This window comes from Panthera leo, chromosome A2, assembly GCF_018350215.1.
Source record: "Panthera leo isolate Ple1 chromosome A2, P.leo_Ple1_pat1.1, whole genome shotgun sequence".
Lineage (NCBI taxonomy): Eukaryota > Metazoa > Chordata > Mammalia > Carnivora > Felidae > Panthera > Panthera leo.
In genome coordinates, this window is record NC_056680.1 from 98,218,031 (window position 1) to 98,236,110 (window position 18,080).

Here is an 18,080-nt window from a genome sequence, read left to right on the forward strand (position 1 = left end):
CATTTGTCTCAATAGCATTATTGTAATTATTCCTCATCAAAATGAATACCACCTCCTACTGCGCGCCAATGTCTTGTGTAAACAACAGCAAAATCCAACAACTCACATTCCATTCTCCTCCTGAGTTATTTAAGTAGGTTTGTGTTTATATAGAACTGAAAATGGGGATTCGTAGACATTAACATTTAAAATAAAAATACAAAGGTATGCTTAAAATATCTTGTTTTAAGGCTAGGAAAATAAAAGCAAACAAAATAGAATGACAAATTTTATATATCATAACAATACCTTTAAAAGTCAAAAAGAGAAGTACCTATTAAAGTCCACCTATTACATATGCTGGTGCCTAGGTGTAGATACCACAAAATGCTAACTGCCTACACAATACAGCATATGGGACAGGTGTGTGTTCTTGTGCCCTCCATTTCCACTCCACTCCACTTTCCAACCATTTCTCAGAAGGCTCTGGCAAAGTTGTGGGCACACAAAAGAAATAGGGGCATCAGGATACTCCCTGAGGACATTTCTAGTGAATAAAAGGTGATTTCCCTGGTAAATCTTCCCTCAAGACCCAGAATTTAAACACAGAAAAGTAATGGCCTTACATATATCTTTTAAAATTATATTTAATAAAACAGAAATAAAATTTAATTGTTAGAGAAATAAAACAAATGCATGAAGTCCGAAAGAAAGAGTGGTTTCTCATATAGCCTACAGACCACACAGATTTGACCTCTAGTGACTAAATGTTAATATTAGAATTAAAATAATTAACAAAGCATGCTTCAGGGAGAAAACTAGACTGTAACATATGTTGTTACTACTCTTCCATTGGCATCATAAGTGGCTCAATGATGTGAACATAATGGGGGTGGGGGTGATAAGAGGAAGGTGTGAAGAACTAGGCCAAGGAAGGTGCACCCCAGAAATGTAAACAACTCCCAGAGTTCAACCCTGGATGAGGACAAAAGTGAACAGTGATTCTCAAACTTGGCACCTCAAACATGAAAAGCACCTGTGAAGCTTTCAATACCCCGATGCCCAGGTTCTTCCCGCCCACTCCCCAATCAAATCTAACCTCTAGAGGTGGGGAACCTAAATAACAATAGTTTTTAAAGCTCGCCAGGCAATTTCAATATGGAGTCAGGTTGCAGACCCCATGCTTCGTCTATAAAAGGCCTCAAGAGAAATAATTCTGCAGTTAGATGCCGATGGTGACATGTTCATTTCTCAAGGAAAAACAAAATATTGGTAAATAGCAGTGGAACCAATCATAAGCCAAAAATTCAAGTTCCAATTCTGCCCCCTCCTGATTTATGTAGCTTTTCAGCAAATCACTTGATTTCCTGGGGCCTCAGTGAATATTCCTTTTCAATGTGAAAGGGTTCTACCCAGTCTATACGAACCCATCTAATCCTATCGTTTCTACACACTAATAAACAAATACTTCCAAAAGAATGGTCTGGGCAGGTTAGCAACTTTCAGGTAAACCAGGATCCCAGTTTTACTTATTTACTCTCTAAGAGCTACACTCACCAGTAAAAACTGAGTGAATTCTGCATATGTCAGGTGTCTTTTTCTTTCTCTTCCAAAATGTAGTTGCACAAATTCCGAATCCCAGTTAAATGGAATATGTTGATGAATTGTGGTTTGTCCAAAAACTTGCTTAACGTCCTCTGAAAAGAGAAAAGAAAGATTGATTGAAACAAATGAGGTTTATCCTTGTACAATCCGTTATTAAAAGGGTATTGCTCCTTTCTTCTTGTAAAAAGTAACTCAACTTTAAAACCACACAGGTAATAAAACCATGGCAAAAATAAAAGTTGGAATCTTCATGCAGTCAAGAAATCAAAATTAACAATCCTACCCATAAAGAGAAAAAAAAAAAAAATACACACACACACACACACACACACGCGCGCGCGCTTAAAAGGCAGTAGGAAACCAAACCCAAGTAATAAGCTAAATCTAACATCATCATATCACATGTTTTGTTTCAACAAATATGATTTTCTAGACACACTGGATATAATTCAATCTTTAGTGGCAGGAAACATATACATAAACACATATAGCACTATACAAGTCTTAAACACAGTCATTTATCAAGTTATTAAAAAGTTCTTGAGGATTTAATAACATCGGTTCTCCTAATCCATGAGCATGGGTACCTTTCCATTTGTTTGCACTGTCTTCAATTTCCTTCATCAGTGTTTTCTTATTTTCAGAGTACAGGTCTTTAACCTCCTTGGTTAAGTTTATTCCTAGGTATTTTATTCTTTTTGGTATAATTGTAAATGGGATTATTTTAATTTCTCTTTCTGCTACTTCTTTACTAATACACAGAAATGCATCAGATTTCTGTATATTGACTTTGTATCCTGTAATTTACTGAATTCATTTATCAGTTCTAAGAGTTTTCTGGCAGAGTCTTTATGGTTTTCTACATACAGTATCAGTTTGGTAGTATTTGCTGAGGACTTCTGCATCTATGTTCATCAGAGATACTCGCCTGTGGTTTTCTTGTTTTGTAGTGGCTTTGTCTGGTTTTGGTATCAGCACAATGCTAGCCTCGTAGAATGAATCTGGAAATTTTCCTTCCTCTTTTATTTTTGGAATAGTCTGAGAAGAATAGGTAATAACTCTTCTTTAAATGTTTGGCATTATTCACCTGTAAAGCCATCCAGTCTCAGACCTTTGTTTGCTGGGAGCTTTTTGATTATCGATTCAATTTCATTACTAGTAATTGGTCTCTCCAAATTTTCTATTTCCTTCCAGTGCAGTTTGGAAGGACACTGTTAAAATGTCTACACTACCCAAAGCAATCTACAGATTGAATGCAATCCCTATTAAAGTAGCAACAGCATGTTTCACAGAACTAGAACAAATAATCCTAAAATTTGTATGGAACCACAGAAGTCCCCAAATAGCCAAACCAATCTTGAAAAAGGAGAACAAAGCTGGAGGTATCACAGTCCAGATTTCAGGATATATTACAAAGTTGTAGTAATCAAACCAGTACAGTATTGGCACAAAAAAGAGACATATAAATCAATGGAACAGAACAGAAAACCCAGAACTAAACCCACACTTTTAGAGTCAGTTAATCTACGACAAAGGAGGCAACAAGATTACACAATAGGGAAAAGAGAGTCTCTTCAACAAATGGTGTTGGGAAATCTGGACAGATACATGCAAAAAAATAAAACTAGACTACCTGCTTACACCACAGACAAAAATAAAATAAAAATGGATTAAAGACCTAAATGTGTCTCACATTTATAAAACCATAAAACTCCTAGAAGAAAACATAGGCAGTAAAATATCTGTGACAGAGGCCATAGCAACATTTATCTAGATATATACCCTCAGGCAAGGGAAACAAAAGAAAAAATAAACTAGTGGGACTACATCAAAATATCAAGCTTTTGTGCAGTGAAGGGAAAATCATCAATAAAACAACACGGCAACCTACTGAATGGAAGAAGATATTTGCAAATAATATATCTTGAGTTAATATTGAAAATATATAAAGAAGTTTTACAACTTGACACCAAAAAACAAACCTGATTAAGAAATGGTCAGAGGAGGGGCGCCTGGGTGATTCAGTCGGTTGAGCCGACTCTTGATTCTGGCTCAGGTTGTGATCTCATAGTCATGAGATCCATCCATCGCCTCATCAGGTTCTGCACTGGGCCTGCAGCCTGCTTAAGATTCTCCCTCTCTCCCTTTCTCCCTCTGCTCCTCCCCTACACTCTCACTCTAAAAAAATAAAAAAAGAAATGGGCAAAGGACCCAAATAGACATTTTTCCAAAGAAGACATACAGATGGCCAACAGACACATGAAAAGATACACAATATCACTAATCATTAGGGAAAGGTAAATGCAAATCAAAACCACAATGAGCTATTTGAACAACTGTCAGAATGACTAAAATCAAAAAGACAAGAAATAACAAGTGCTGGCAAGGATGTGGAGAGACAGAAACCCTTACGCACTGTTGGTAAGAATGCAAATTGGTATAGCCACTGTGGAAAATAGTACAGAAGTTCCTCAAAAATTAAAAATGGAAACACTGTATCATTAGGTAATTCTATTACTGGGTATTTATCCAAAGAACACAAAAACATTAATTTGAAAAGATATATGCACCCCTATGTTTACTGCAGTGTTATTTACAATAGCAAAGATATGGAACCCAAGTGTCCATCCATAGATGAATGAAGAATATATAGTATGTATGTATGTATGTATGTATATGTGTGTGTGTGTGTGTGTGTAAATAATGGAATATTACTCGGCCATAAAAATGAATGAAATCTTGTCATGTGCAATAATAAGGATAGACTCAGAGGGTATAATGTGACGTAAGTCAGACAGAGAAAGACAAGTATCATATGATTTCACTCATATGTGGAATTTAAGAAACAAATGAGCAACAGCCAAAAGATTAAAAAAGTAGACTCTTAAACACAAAGAACAGATTGGTGATTGCCAGAGGGAAGGTGTATGAGAGGATGAGTGAAATAAAGTGGATTAAGAGATACAAACTTCCAGTTATGAAATAAGTAAGTCATAGAGATGAAAAGTACAGCATAGGAAATACAGTCAATAAGATGGTAACAGTGCTGTGTGGTGACAGATGATGACTACATTTATCATGGTAGGGGCGCCTGGGTGACTCAGTTGGTTAAGCATCCAACTTCGGCTCAGGTCATGATCTCACAGTTGGTAAGTTCAAGTCCCACGTTGGGCTCTGCGCTGATAACTCAGAGCCTGGAGCCTGCTTCGGATTCTGTGTCTCCTTCTCCCTCTCTCTCCTTGTCCTTGGCTTGTGCTGTGTCTCTCTCTCTCTCAAAAAATAAATAAACTTAAAAAAAAATTTAAATATCACGGTGAGCACCGAGTAACATATAGAATGGTTGAATCATTATGTGCTCCATTACCAGCTCCCAGATGTTCTGGCTATGGTAAGAACGCCAGTCCCCAGCTAGCAAGCTATCAACCTGGAAGTAGCACCAGCTTATGAGCACTGCACCAGCCATGTGGGAAGTGGAAAGGTGGTAGAGGACACGGTGCCGTATCCAAGTCTAATCCACAAGACATAACTAAACAGCAGATCCCAACACTATTCCACTTTAAGTGCTAACCTGCTACTTGTGGTAAGGAAACAGAAGCTGAAGGAGGGAGGCACTGACACAAGAGAACGAGGCTTCTTGGAAAAGACAGAACGTGAACTGGGTCCTGAAGGCTGCCAAGGATTTACTGAGATGAATCTGTGAGGGAGTTTTTCAGTGGAGAGCAAATAGCATGAAGAAGGGTTCATTTCCTCTGAAGTGAATTAAGGCTCCAATCAGAGCGCTCTGGACCAAAGCCACCTGGGGTCATGGAGACATGACAGATCCTGCTCCGGGTAGTTGCAGACACTAGCCTCACTCACCAGCATAAATGTGGATGCCACATTTATGGTGAAGGAAAGGTTGCTGTGGGAAGAAGAGCTGATCCTGGGACACTGCAGAGAAAAAGACCCAGGGGTTTCTGTTTGTTCGTTGTTTTTTGTTTATTTTTTTACCATTTAGTATAATTTCTACAAAAGTTTCCTCACTTACCTACCAGAGGTTTACGTACTCTGCTATCGTGAGACTGCCAAGTCGTTCTAACTGGACAAACCAGATGATTGTTCAAGGGGAAAGGAGGATTCTTGCTAAAGAGAAAAACGACCAATATTTCTACTCATTTTCACCACTAATCAACTCTTTTAAAGAATTAAAACATTAAATTTTACCACCCTGAAAACTCACACATTTTCTCCAAAAACACTGAATGGGTTCCTAAGTCAGAGAGCACTTCCTCCTGCTCTGATAAGTCATTCTGGGGCACGTGCTTTCTGAAATGCTTGGGCTCCACATTTTCCTGTAGCTTCATGAACAGAAACCTCTATGAGACCAACAGTGACAATAGGGTCCTGGAATTTCCCCCCTTCACTTTGGAAGACACCTCAGGTTAATATTCTTTTTTCCTTTCAGGAAGCACAAATAGCTTTCTCATTTAACATTTTATTGTTTTAAGATTTCTCCATGCCTTGTAAGGCAATGATCAGTAAGAGTACTCCTCCTATTTTATAGCTGGAAAATCAGAAACTAATAACCAAAGTGATTTTCAAATTCTGCTCTGTCTTCTGGCTCCCATGGGAAATTTGTGAGCTTTATGATGAAAGACTCCAGGAACCAACCTGAAGGCCATCCTACCTACACCTTTACCATCCCCTGGCCTTTCCAAACCTAACTTGTATTCCTGGATGGGAAAGTGGAAACCCTAAATATCCTAGGCTTTTTGGTTACTTATTGGGCTCAGTGAACTGCATATGTAACTAGAACTCGTAACTTACCAGCTGACGGCTTTCAAATAACCATCACATGGCAGATTTATCACTAACTTAAAAGGAGTGAGTAGAAGATCCCTCCTAGTCTAAAACACAAGGCTTAAAATCTTACCCCCAGGTTGAGGTCAGACAGGCAAAGAAGCAAAACTGAATTAGCACTGAAATCGCAATGAAGCATCAGATTATATGTTTTGGGTATTTAAAGTCATACTTTTCTTAGCTCAGGCACTACTCCTCCTGAAAGTAAAAACAAATTAGAATGCTTATCTCTTAAAGTATAATCATTGTTATTTCAGTCTGTGCCAAACAAACTATGTTTGGAAGGCATACAGTTCCCATAATATCACCAAATAACGGCAATATTATTGAAAGCAAGACCTCACCAAATAAGCACAAGGATCCGTTGATTTTATTTGTGGGACTCTGCCTTCCCCACAAATGTTTCCGGCCTAAAAGTCTACTGTAGTTTTTTAAAGATTATAAAAAGACAATTAGAAACTGGCAACTGTTTCTTTCCTAAATATAACTTCAAAAAGTCAACTAATTTCTCCTAAGATAATAAATTTCCCAGGCTATAGAGTATGGTTATAGTAGAAAAAGTTGTGATTTTTAGAGCTGGGTCATAGACAATATGATGTTGTGTATAGAATGTCCTAAGGAATCCACTAAAAAACTATTAGAACGATTAGAACTGTTAAAACCATACAATAAATTAGTCCAACAAGACATTTCTAGACACGAAAATGAAATTAAGAAAACAATTCCATTTTCAACAGCCTCAAAAAGAATACAATGTTTAAGTATAAATTTAACAACAGGCAAGCAAAACATATAATCTCAAAACTACAAAACATTGTTGACAGAAATTAAAGACCTAAATAAATGGAAAAATAGCCCATTTTCATAGACTGGAAACCTATTCCCCCAAAGTGCTCAACAGATTCAGTGTAATCCCATCAAAATTCTAGTTGGCTTCTTTGCAGAAGTTGACAAGCTGATACTAAAATTCATATGGAAATTCAAGGGAGCCAGAATAGCCAAAACAACCTTGAAAAAGAATAAAGTTGCATTTTAAATTTACTACATAGCTACGGTAATTAAGACTGTGTAGTACTGGCCTAAAGACAGATATACAGACCAATGGAATGGAATTGAGAGTCAAGAAATAAACACATTTTTGGTCAACTGCTTTTCAACAAGAATGACAAGACAATTCAAAATGGAAAGATCAGTCTTTTTGACAAATGGTTGTAGGACAAGTGGATATCCAAACATGCAAAAGAAAGAAGTTAGAAACCCTACCTCACACCATATACAAAAACTAACTCAAAACAGAGCAAAGACCTAAGTGTAAAAGCTAAAACTGTGATGCTCTTACTGCAAAACATAGGCATAAATTTCTGTGGCTTTGGATTAAGAATGGTTTTTTAGATTATGACACACATAACACATGAAAATAATACATAAACTGAATTTTGTCAAAATTTAAAACTTTTGTCCTCCAAAGGATACCACCAACAAAGTGAAAAGACAGACTACAAAATGGGAGGAAAATTTTGCATATCATGTATCCGATAAAGAAAGGACTCTGGAAGATAGAAAGAACTCTTACACCTCAATAATAAAAGGACAAATCATCCAATTTTAAAAGTGGGCAAAGGATTTGAGTAGACATTTTTCCAAAGAAGACATATACACAGCCAATAAACACGAGAAGATGCTCAACATCATTAGCCATCAAGGAAATGCAAACCAAAATCACAATGAGATAATCACTTTATCCCCACTAATAACAAGCATTGGCGAGGATATGAAGAAATCAAAACCCTCATAAATTGCTGGTGGGGATGTAAAACCATGTAGTCACTTAGCAAAACATTTTGGCAGTTCTTCAAAAAGTTAAAAATAGTTACCAAATCCCCTGACAATTCTACCCCTAGGTATACATCCAAGAGAAATGAAAACATATGTTCACATAAAAACTGGTACACAAATGTTCATGGTAGCACTATTCATAATGCCCAAAAAGCGAAAACAATCCAAATGTCCATTAACTAAAGGATGGATAAACAAAATGTGGCATGTCCATAATAATGTATTATTTGTCAATAAAAAGGAATATAGTACTGTAACATGCTACAGCATGGATGAACATTGAAAACATATTAAGAAGCCTGTCTGTAAAGGCCACATTTTGTATGATTCCATTTATGTGAAATTTCCAGAATAAGCAAATGCTTATTAGATTAGTGGTTGCCTATGACTAGAGGGACAAGGAGAAAACAGGAAGGGGGAGTGAGGACTGCTAAGGTATGGAGAGAGAAAAATATACCTGGGGTGATGAAAATGTTGTACAATTGTGGCGATAGTTTCACATATCTGTGAATATACTAAAAACCTCTACATGATACACTTTAAGTAGATGCATTTTATTTCAATAAAGTTTTTTGTTTTTTTGTTTTTAAACCTGGGACTGTCAGATCTGCCTCTTACTAGTGAGTGACATTAAGCAAATTATTTACTCTGACTCAATTCTCTCTGTAAAATGGGAGTAAAATATCTATCTTGGAGCACTGTTCTGGAGCTAAATGTGCCTATCACAATGTTCTAAACATAGTAGGTGACCATCAAAATGGTAAAACTCCAAAATCTCAAGTCTTAATGATAATAAAAATTGTTATCTGGGAATCAAATATTTACAAATGATACCAAAAAAAAAAAAAAAAAAAAGCAGGCACAGTGTGATTTGGAAATATCATATACATTTCTCAAAAAGCAGTAATTTTCCTCAAATACTTAAAATCCATCCTTCTCTTAGCTCATACATTAAACTTTTGAATGAAAAGTGATCAAAAATTTAGTAATTTTCTATTATGTTTTTGAAAGTATGAAATTAAGAACGATTAAGAACCTCCACTCTTTACTTTGAAGATCTTTCAGATAGTAGGACTATTTAATTGGCAAATTACTTGCACATGCCATTAAGTGGTTAGACTGAATTTGTTTTTACAAATTCTATGGACCCTTATTCCTTAACCTCAACCACACTATAATCTGAAATCATCGAGGTCTTCACTTATGCAAATTTAACTTTCTATGTTCTTGTTTCCACACAGAATAACTAAATTAATGCACTTTAATTTCCAAAAGATCCACTTTTTGAAGCTGCAAATCAAGGAAAACTGGTTTCCCATTCAAATAAAAAAGGTTCATCAAGCTACTTTATTTTAAACACTGAAGCATAATATCTCTCCCATGGATCCTAAAAATTTCATTAATACAATAACACAAAAAGGATGTTTCTATTAAACCGGAAAGAAATCCCTCTTGGAGGCAGAGGGAGAGTTGGCGAACAACCCACACTTTCTCTCTGAACAGCTTTGCCGGGGTGCTTTTTTCTAACACATGCCTAATCCTCAAAGAAAGTTGTGGTTTCACTCTAAGGGAAATAATATCCCACCCTGCTGATATTGTTAACAACAGCATATATGGCCATCGTATTTTAAGCAGGGAGCAAAAGACAAATTGTTGAATTCGTAAGTTAAATAACATAATGGAGTGAGTGGATGGAGACCTATCTCTACTGCCACATGCTCCAGTATCAAGGCTGCCATTTCAAACCCTTTTGACAAGTGCCTTTTTATATTAATCACAGTTAAGGGTCTGGAGAGGAAAGAAGTATTCTGGCTACAATCCACACTCGCTCAAGAAAGTTCTAGGGGGAAAATGGGTGCCATTAAAATAGAGTAAGTACACAGTAAGTACTTCACACATGCGGCCCTTCTCATTAAAACGGAGTTCTCTGTAAGCCCCTGTATACTTGCTATTATTATTATTCTGAACATGTAGGTACAGTGGTGATAAGTAGCTTTCAAAAAGTAAGCACACACGCACACTGCACACACACAGGCAAGCTGGGCTGAATATTGTACCCAAGTCATACTTTTGTGGTGCTGGTGTATGTAAAACTGAGGGCTAATTTCCAACTCTTCCAATTCTGTACTTAGAGAGGGACAGGACTACTCTGATGAAGTCACGGGCATCCTAGAAAAAGCATCCTCCACCTCACAGAGCCAGAAAACAAAGTTGTTCCTATAAAACCAGTCACTTTCCCTTCTCTTTGGGCCTGTTTCCATATTCATGAAAGAAAGCCAGAAACTACACCAGCCATTATTCCACTGCAGTGTAAATGACATATCCTTGGAGAGCTTCTTTAAAACAAATTCCCAAGCCCCATGCCCTAAGATTTTAATTCAGTAGACTCGAGATGGAACCAGGGAGTCCACAGTGGTAATGAACACCTCCACGCTATCACAACAAAAACCCATGATCTTATTGGTAAGAATCCTTCCTATTCTAAAATCTGATGGCTCTATGAATCCACAAGATTACTACACTGTTTAACTCATTACTGCAAATGTTGGTACACAAAAATAAAAAAAAAGGTTAAAGGCTGGCAGATACCTAGCATTTGTATTAATCTTCTATCACATGCATTATCTAAAATAGACAGCAGGGCGCCTGGATGGCTCAGTCGGTTGAGCTTCTGACTTCAGCTCAGGTCATGATCCCGCGGTTTGTGAGTTCGAGCCCCGCATCGGGCTCTGTGCTGACAGCTCAGAGCCTGGAGCCTGCTTCCGATTCTGTCTCCCTCTCTCTCTACCCCTCCCATGCTCATGTTCTGTCTCTCAATAATAAATAAACATTAAAAAAAAATTTTTTTTAATTGAAAGTGAGTGGTCAACTGAGATATTTTCAATCTATATGCTAGAAAAGTTACTTTCAATTGGGTAGAATGAACCATTAGCAGTCTTTAATAACATCAAAAGTAGGTCCGTTAAAGTGATGTTTGAAGGCACAGATTAGTCACTCTCCAGACGTACAAGCTTGTTTTTAATCATCTGTTGCATTAATTATTGTTAACTTTCTTCACCCCTAGAGAACACAACCGAAACATTCCAACTTTTTAAAGCAGTACTTGGAATCCCTAACTCATTCTCTAAATGCAAATATATCTATATTGTTTTACAAACCAATTTCCTAAGCTAGTTTCCTTAGACAGATGTAATCAAAAATAATGTTCTTGCAAAAGCATGAACATATATCTAACCCTACTGAAATGCTTCAAGAGCAGATGTACTACAAATGCACACCCACAGTGATCCCATATTAGTATAAAACTGTTTTATTTCAATTAAAATGTCTAACTATCCACCCCCAACACATACCTAAACTGTAATTTTCTCTGAGAACTTCCAATATGTTCTTGATTTTGTTTCCTTTATCAACCTATCAGAGCAAAAACTGCCTTGCAACTGTTGGAAGAAATCAGTCATTAGCAGCAAGATTACAGCAAATTTTCCAATTTAGAAAAACTGTATTTTTATCTCTCCCTCATACTGAAAGAATAATGGTGTAATTTTCCTATTTTTAAGTGAGCAGTACAGCTTAAAATAGTCAAATTTTCCCAGTGCTCCAACTTTTAGGATTTACTGTTAGCTTTCTGTTCTCGACACCTCCCCTATTCACACGTTCTCCTCTCCCTCCACCTGACCCACACATGCACACACACACCACAGGGGCAGAAGCCCCCAGTCAGCCTCTCCACACCGACAGTCTTCTAAAGAACAGCTAACCTTCAGGCAGTTGTTAACTAAGGAGTGGCTTCACAGGGTTATTGTGATTTAGTCCCCAATTGACATTCTTCCACCTTTTCAACAGGCCTTCCCCCCCACCCCTGTCCTATTTTTAAAATGGAGTGATGAAGTAGCAACAAGTACAATATTGTAGCCATTTGAGCACGGACGACTCTCAAATTATCCCACCACCTGGAAGTGCTCCCTGATACTACGATCTTTGAAAATTGAACCCATTATGGTCAATCGTGCAAATCCGTATTTAGCTTTTCGTAAATAGTGGATTTTTGACCCAATGAACTGGAACAGCTTCTGAGCAGTGTCTGGGATCTCAGTCAAGACACTCTGTACCCAGGCATGCCACGATTCTTATCAGTGTGGAAATTATTTCCTTTCAAGACTCACACTGTTCTTATTCAATATTCTTACTCTCTATTGGAATGTGTATAAGAAAACGGACTTGAGTCTCAGAGTTAACATAAAAACTAAAATCTACTGTACAGCAGTAAGCCTCTTTCACCAAAATAACACACAATTTTTCTGAAACCCCCAAATCAGAATCAATATTAACAAAGAACTTCCCCCAAATAATGCTCCTTCCAACTCTTAACTATTTTTCCCCTCGCTTAGCTTTTGAATATTTCATTTTCCAAGTGTCTTTACAAACATGACAACAAATGATCTTCTTCCCAGTGAGCTTAAAAAAATGTTGGGTGAGTTCTGTCCTCTTCTAGTCTAACACTTCCATTCCTCTAGCTTTTTATATTTATTATTAAGTTTGGGTGCATACCTTCAAAAACTTATTTCCATAATTTTAACTGCTCCTTTTCTGCACCCTGAGTCAAAATGACGGAAGCAGACTGTTTCCGCATATGTCGTCACATCACCCAGCCTGCCTATCCCCAGAGCGTGCCAACTCCACTGTCGCCACAGCAGGTGTTACGGGACAAATCTAACCGTGAGCCCAGAAAGGCCCCTCCAGACACATTACCATCCACATCAAAGAATGAACTAGAGAAGGGCATGAGAGATCATGCCACTAGTTCTGTAGATCGTGGGTAGGTCTCACACACAAAAGAAAGGTCCTGTTCAAATAAGTTCGACAAAGTTAGATGAGTTTATTGTTCTGCAGGGTTTCTCAGAGCCTTAATAAGCTAAAAATTTCAAGCTTTATGACTGTCTAGTAGGAGGATCCTTTTCTCACGTAACACTTACTAACATAAACAGGAAACACCAATACTTTAAGGTACCCAAACGCACAATCTCGTTCAATAGCGAAGATTAAAGGTCAAGAGGCCACTGCAGTTTCCAATAAAAGAGCAAAACTGGGCTGGTTTCTTTTGGACTCCAGGTCAACTGACAGAGCTGAAGCAGCGGGCCAGTCAAAACTTCCCCAGTGCGGCACAAGGCACAGACTATATTACAACTGAAGTTTTTAACAGCTGGAGAAGTCTTAAATAAGAAATATGTCTCCTTGTTCATCTGTCCCTCTACAAAAAGCCATTCTTATCTTTTGGCAGATCACTGACCTCTTTGAGATCTGCTAAAAGCAAATGCTCATTTGGACAAAGCATTACTGACAGCTATGGCTGTTCATGGACTCCCTGACACTTACCCAGAGCCCCAGATTCGAGAAGTCCCGTCTTTCAAAAATTCCTGTCTTTAAAGTTCAATCAAAAACGGCAGAACTCACCCTCCCCCATTCATGCTCTGTCTCTCTCTGTCTCAAAAATAAACAAATGTTAAAAAAAAAAAAAATTAAAAAAAAAAAAAAAAAAAAAGGGGCGCCTGGGTGGCTCAGTCGGTTAAGCGTCCGACTTCGGCTCAGGTCACGATCTCACTGTCCGTGGGTTCGAGCCCCGCGTCGGGCTCTGTGCTGACTGCTCAGAGCCTGGAGCCTGTTTCAGATTCTGTGTCTCCCTCTCTCTCTGACCCTCCCCCATTCATGTTCTGTCTCTCTCTGTCTCAAAAATAAATAAATGTTAAAAAAAAAAAAGAATTAAAAAAAAAAAAAACCAGCAGAACTCTCCCCGCAAAAAAAAAAAAAAAAATGCAGACCCATACACACACCAATACCACATACATAATGAAAGTGGTTGCTTATGCTCATATACTAAGAATAACTTTAAAATTGCATGATAAAACAGTTCATGAAATTTTGTTCACTGTAATGAAAAAGACAAAGTTAAAGAAACAGAAAAACATGCAATAGCATTATGCAAGTAAAAATTTTAGATTTCAACCTAAGGAAGTGCTGTGGTATAGAATATACTTTGGATTTTCAGGGGGTCCAATTGTTATGTTTGCCAGACGAAAGTAAGATTCAGGTCCTCCACTACCATTGAGCTAAGCTATTACTATTGCCTCCTGCAGATCCAACAACAGAAGAAATATCAAAGGATAGGAATAGTTAAATTAGCATCATTAAGAGACCAATCACTGGTGGGTGCACTAAATATGTCAGATTAACCACCCCCCCCCCACACACACACACACAAACACTCTTTCTGAAAATTCATACTAAGGAATAGGCTTTGCTTTCCGAGCACCCTCAAAGAAGAAACTTGGGGAAATGAAAGTAAGAAATCACTATCCACAATGTGTCTACGCCACACCTTCAAACCCTGACCTTCACTTCCTCTACTCACATAAAGGGAGTGGTCATCTGCCTGCTTCACACGGGTACTGCAAAGCCCACACAATGATCATAGGCATGTCTGCCTCTGGCTGTGCCCCACTCCAATTAATGCAAGAAAACCTACCTTTTCCAAGGATCATTTGGATCTGGTCCCTGTCCTCTGAAGACCCTGTGGGACTCCCAACTGCCTCTCCTATTAAATAAAAACTCCTGCCCAGGGGCCTGTGATGGGCACTCCATCAAATGGCACCCATAGCTCTTACGTTGCGTATTTCAATCAAAGGCTTCCTCTAACATCCTCCACCCGTGGACCACTTCCCTACCTCCCACCACTCCAGGACTCCCCCTGTACTTAGAATTCTGGTCATGTCAAAAGATAAAGCTTCCTGGGTAGAGACTATATCAAATGCACGCAACAAATTACGTGGACATGTGTGTCACCAGGGCAACTTTCTATATATACCAAGAACTCTAATCTGGGTACATTCTTCCTTATCATTACTTTCCACTGCAGTCATAGAAACAAACTCCTTACTAATGCATTTGCTTATTATTCTTTACTTCATGAAAAATTATTAAATCCTCCTCATGTCTGATATAGACTGAAACCACTACCGATCAGTTGGCACCTACCTTCACTAAGAAGGCAGCCCGCCTCACAGAGCACAACCACCACCAGAGGGAGGCAGCAGGACATGGTCAACAACAAACACTTGGCTGTCACCAGGCTGCTACCCTGGCAACTCCATGACTGTGGACAAGTTACTTAAACTTCCCAAGGAGGAGTACCTGGGTGGCTCAGTTGGTTACACTTCGACTCGGGTCATGATCTCACGGTTCATAGGTTTGAGCCCCGCGTTGGTCGCTGTGCTGACAGCTCAGAGCCTGGAGCCTGCTTCTGTCTCCCTCACTCTCTGCCCTCCACCGCTTGTGCTCTGTCTCTCTCTCTAAAATAAAAATTAAAACAAAAAACAAAAAAACAAAAAAACCCAAGGCCATTTCCTCATCAGAAAAATGAGAATTATATAGTATAAACCTCCTAGGTTGTGAGGATTAAGTAACAAATCACATAGAAAGCATTCAGACCAGAGGCAAGTATGTAATAAGTGATCAATAAACTTAAAGATAAAAATGACAGGTACTTTCCTTCTCTAAAGAGATTATGTAACACCATATATCTCTAGAGCAGAACAAGCTCAGCAGCTACCATTGGGTCCTCCCTCCTTTTCTTTGACCTCCTTTTCCCCCACAGCCAAGTCACATACGATTGATTGATTCTCATGAATGACCCTGGTGGGTCCAGAGGTACAAGTCCAGTCCAGGACTCCATTATCTCCTGCCTAGACTGTCACAGCACCTTCCATGTGAACATCACCTCCAGACCTCCACAGCTCCAAGATCCTGGCATCCACAGCCCACATGTCACCTCAGTGTTCAGACACTGTTGCTCTAGGGCAGCTCAGATAGCATCTATCTCTCCTACCCACTTAGATTGCTTTACGTTACAGATCACCATATATTTGTTCACCTTCTCCCTAAAATGTAAGCTCTCATAGGAAGATTTTTTAATCTTGTCATTTCTGTATCTCCACTCTTATAGTCAGATTTGAGAGATATCCCGCTTTACTAATTCTTTTCTCTCATCCACTTAAATGCCTTCAAGCACTATTTGCTGATAACTACCAAATTTCTATCTCCCAAATTCCACACTCAATTTAAGTGCCTATTTGACATCCTCATTTACATATCTGTTAGGCATCAAACTACCACATCCAAAAGTTAGCTCCTGTTCTCCTCCCACCCCCAGCCTGCAGCCCTTCCCATCTTGGTTGATAACTCCACCCTTCCAACTGGCCAAAGACTTTGGAATCATTCTTGCCTCCTCTCTTTCTTTCACAGCCCACATCCAATCCATCAGAGAACTCTGTTGATTTTCTCTTCAAAATACCCCTCACCTCCCTCAGGTCCAAGCCACCATGATCATTCACCTGGATTACTACAATAGCTTTCTAACTGATCCTTCTCTTTCTACTCTGTCCCTTCCATGCTCTATTCTCAAAGGAGCAGCCAAAGTGATCCTGTTAAAACATAAACCTGCTCATATCATTTCTCTGCTAAAAAAAAAAAAAAAAAAAAAGAAAAAAAAATCCTATGATGGTTTCCCAGTTCACTTACCATCAAGGTCCAAGCCCTAACCTTGATCGGAAGAGCCTTACTACTTCATCTGATCTGTTACTTCTCTGAGCTCCTTTCCTATGAGGCTCTCTCTGACTCACACAAGTCCTCCTTGTAGTTCCTCAAATGTGCCAACTACAGTCCAGTCTTTGAACCTGGACGACAGCCATTCTTTTAGTCTAGGACAATCTCTCCCCTTCCTCCATCCCTGTATCTATATGATCAATTCCCCTACCTCTTTCAAATTTGTGCTCAAAAGTCACTTTCTCAGTCTTTTTTTTTTTTTTTTTAATGTTTTATTTATTTTTGAGACAGAGAGAGACAGAGTGTGAGCAGGGGAGAGGCAGAGAGAGCGAGCGAGACACAGAACCCGAAGCAGGCTCCAGGCTCTGAGCTGTCAGCACAGAGCCTGACGCAGGGCTCGAACTCACAAACTGTGAGATCATGACCTGAGCCGAAGTTGGACGCTTAACCGACTTAGCCACCCAGGTGCCCCAAAAGCCACTTTCTCAACAAAGACAACCAAACCATATTGTGTACAGAGGAGAACTTCTTGGTTTCATAAATCATTGTAATCACCCAAATATCATCAGAACATACCCATTAGGTGTCTTAATCCCTAGTATTAACATCATCAACTTGTATATGTTCCTGTTAATACTCTGGTGGACCGGTAAGAAAACTTATGTTCCACTAGTCCACCAACTGTTTTGATAAGTAAAGTTTTATTGGAAGACAGCCATACTCATTCATTTACACACTGTCCATGGGAATAGTCAACAGAGTTGACTAGTTGTGACAGAGACCCTAAGGCCCACAAAGCTCTAAAATATTTACTCTCTAGTCCTTTACAGAAGAAGTCTATTGTCCCTGATCTAGCATAAAAGCAATGCTCAAAAAAAAAAAAAAAAAAAAAAAAAAAAGGAAATCACATTGATACTCAAAAAATGTATATTTTAAAGAGGTAAGGCCTTAAATATTACAAATTGAAGTTTTTATGAATATCTCCTTATATAATGGTATAGAGATTTAGGATTAATATAATGTGACTTTATTTATTATTTCTTTACTTTGGTTAAATGACTAAGACCATCAAGAAATACCATTTCCTCTTTCCTCTTCCTATCCTGCTTGCTTGCCACCATGATTTACTCTCTTTTGTACATCGCCTCTCCCACTACATTAGTCAAAATTTGACAGTATCAGTGATGTTCAAATTCTGAGTATTCTGAAGTTCCGTTCCATTT

The 18,080-nt window shown here is 38.5% G+C and overlaps 1 protein-coding gene across 3 annotated transcripts in view; it reads right to left on the minus strand.

Moving 5' to 3' along the window:
- The window catches only part of SLC25A13 (solute carrier family 25 member 13), a 183,860-nt gene that overhangs the window by 90,092 nt on the left and 75,688 nt on the right, over window positions 1-18,080 (minus strand). For all 3 annotated transcript variants that reach the window (XM_042918249.1, XM_042918240.1, XM_042918257.1), the window contains one exon: window positions 1,537-1,676. In XM_042918249.1, the coding sequence (XP_042774183.1) occupies window positions 1,537-1,676 (140 nt within the window). The remainder of the gene's footprint in view (window positions 1-1,536; window positions 1,677-18,080) is intronic.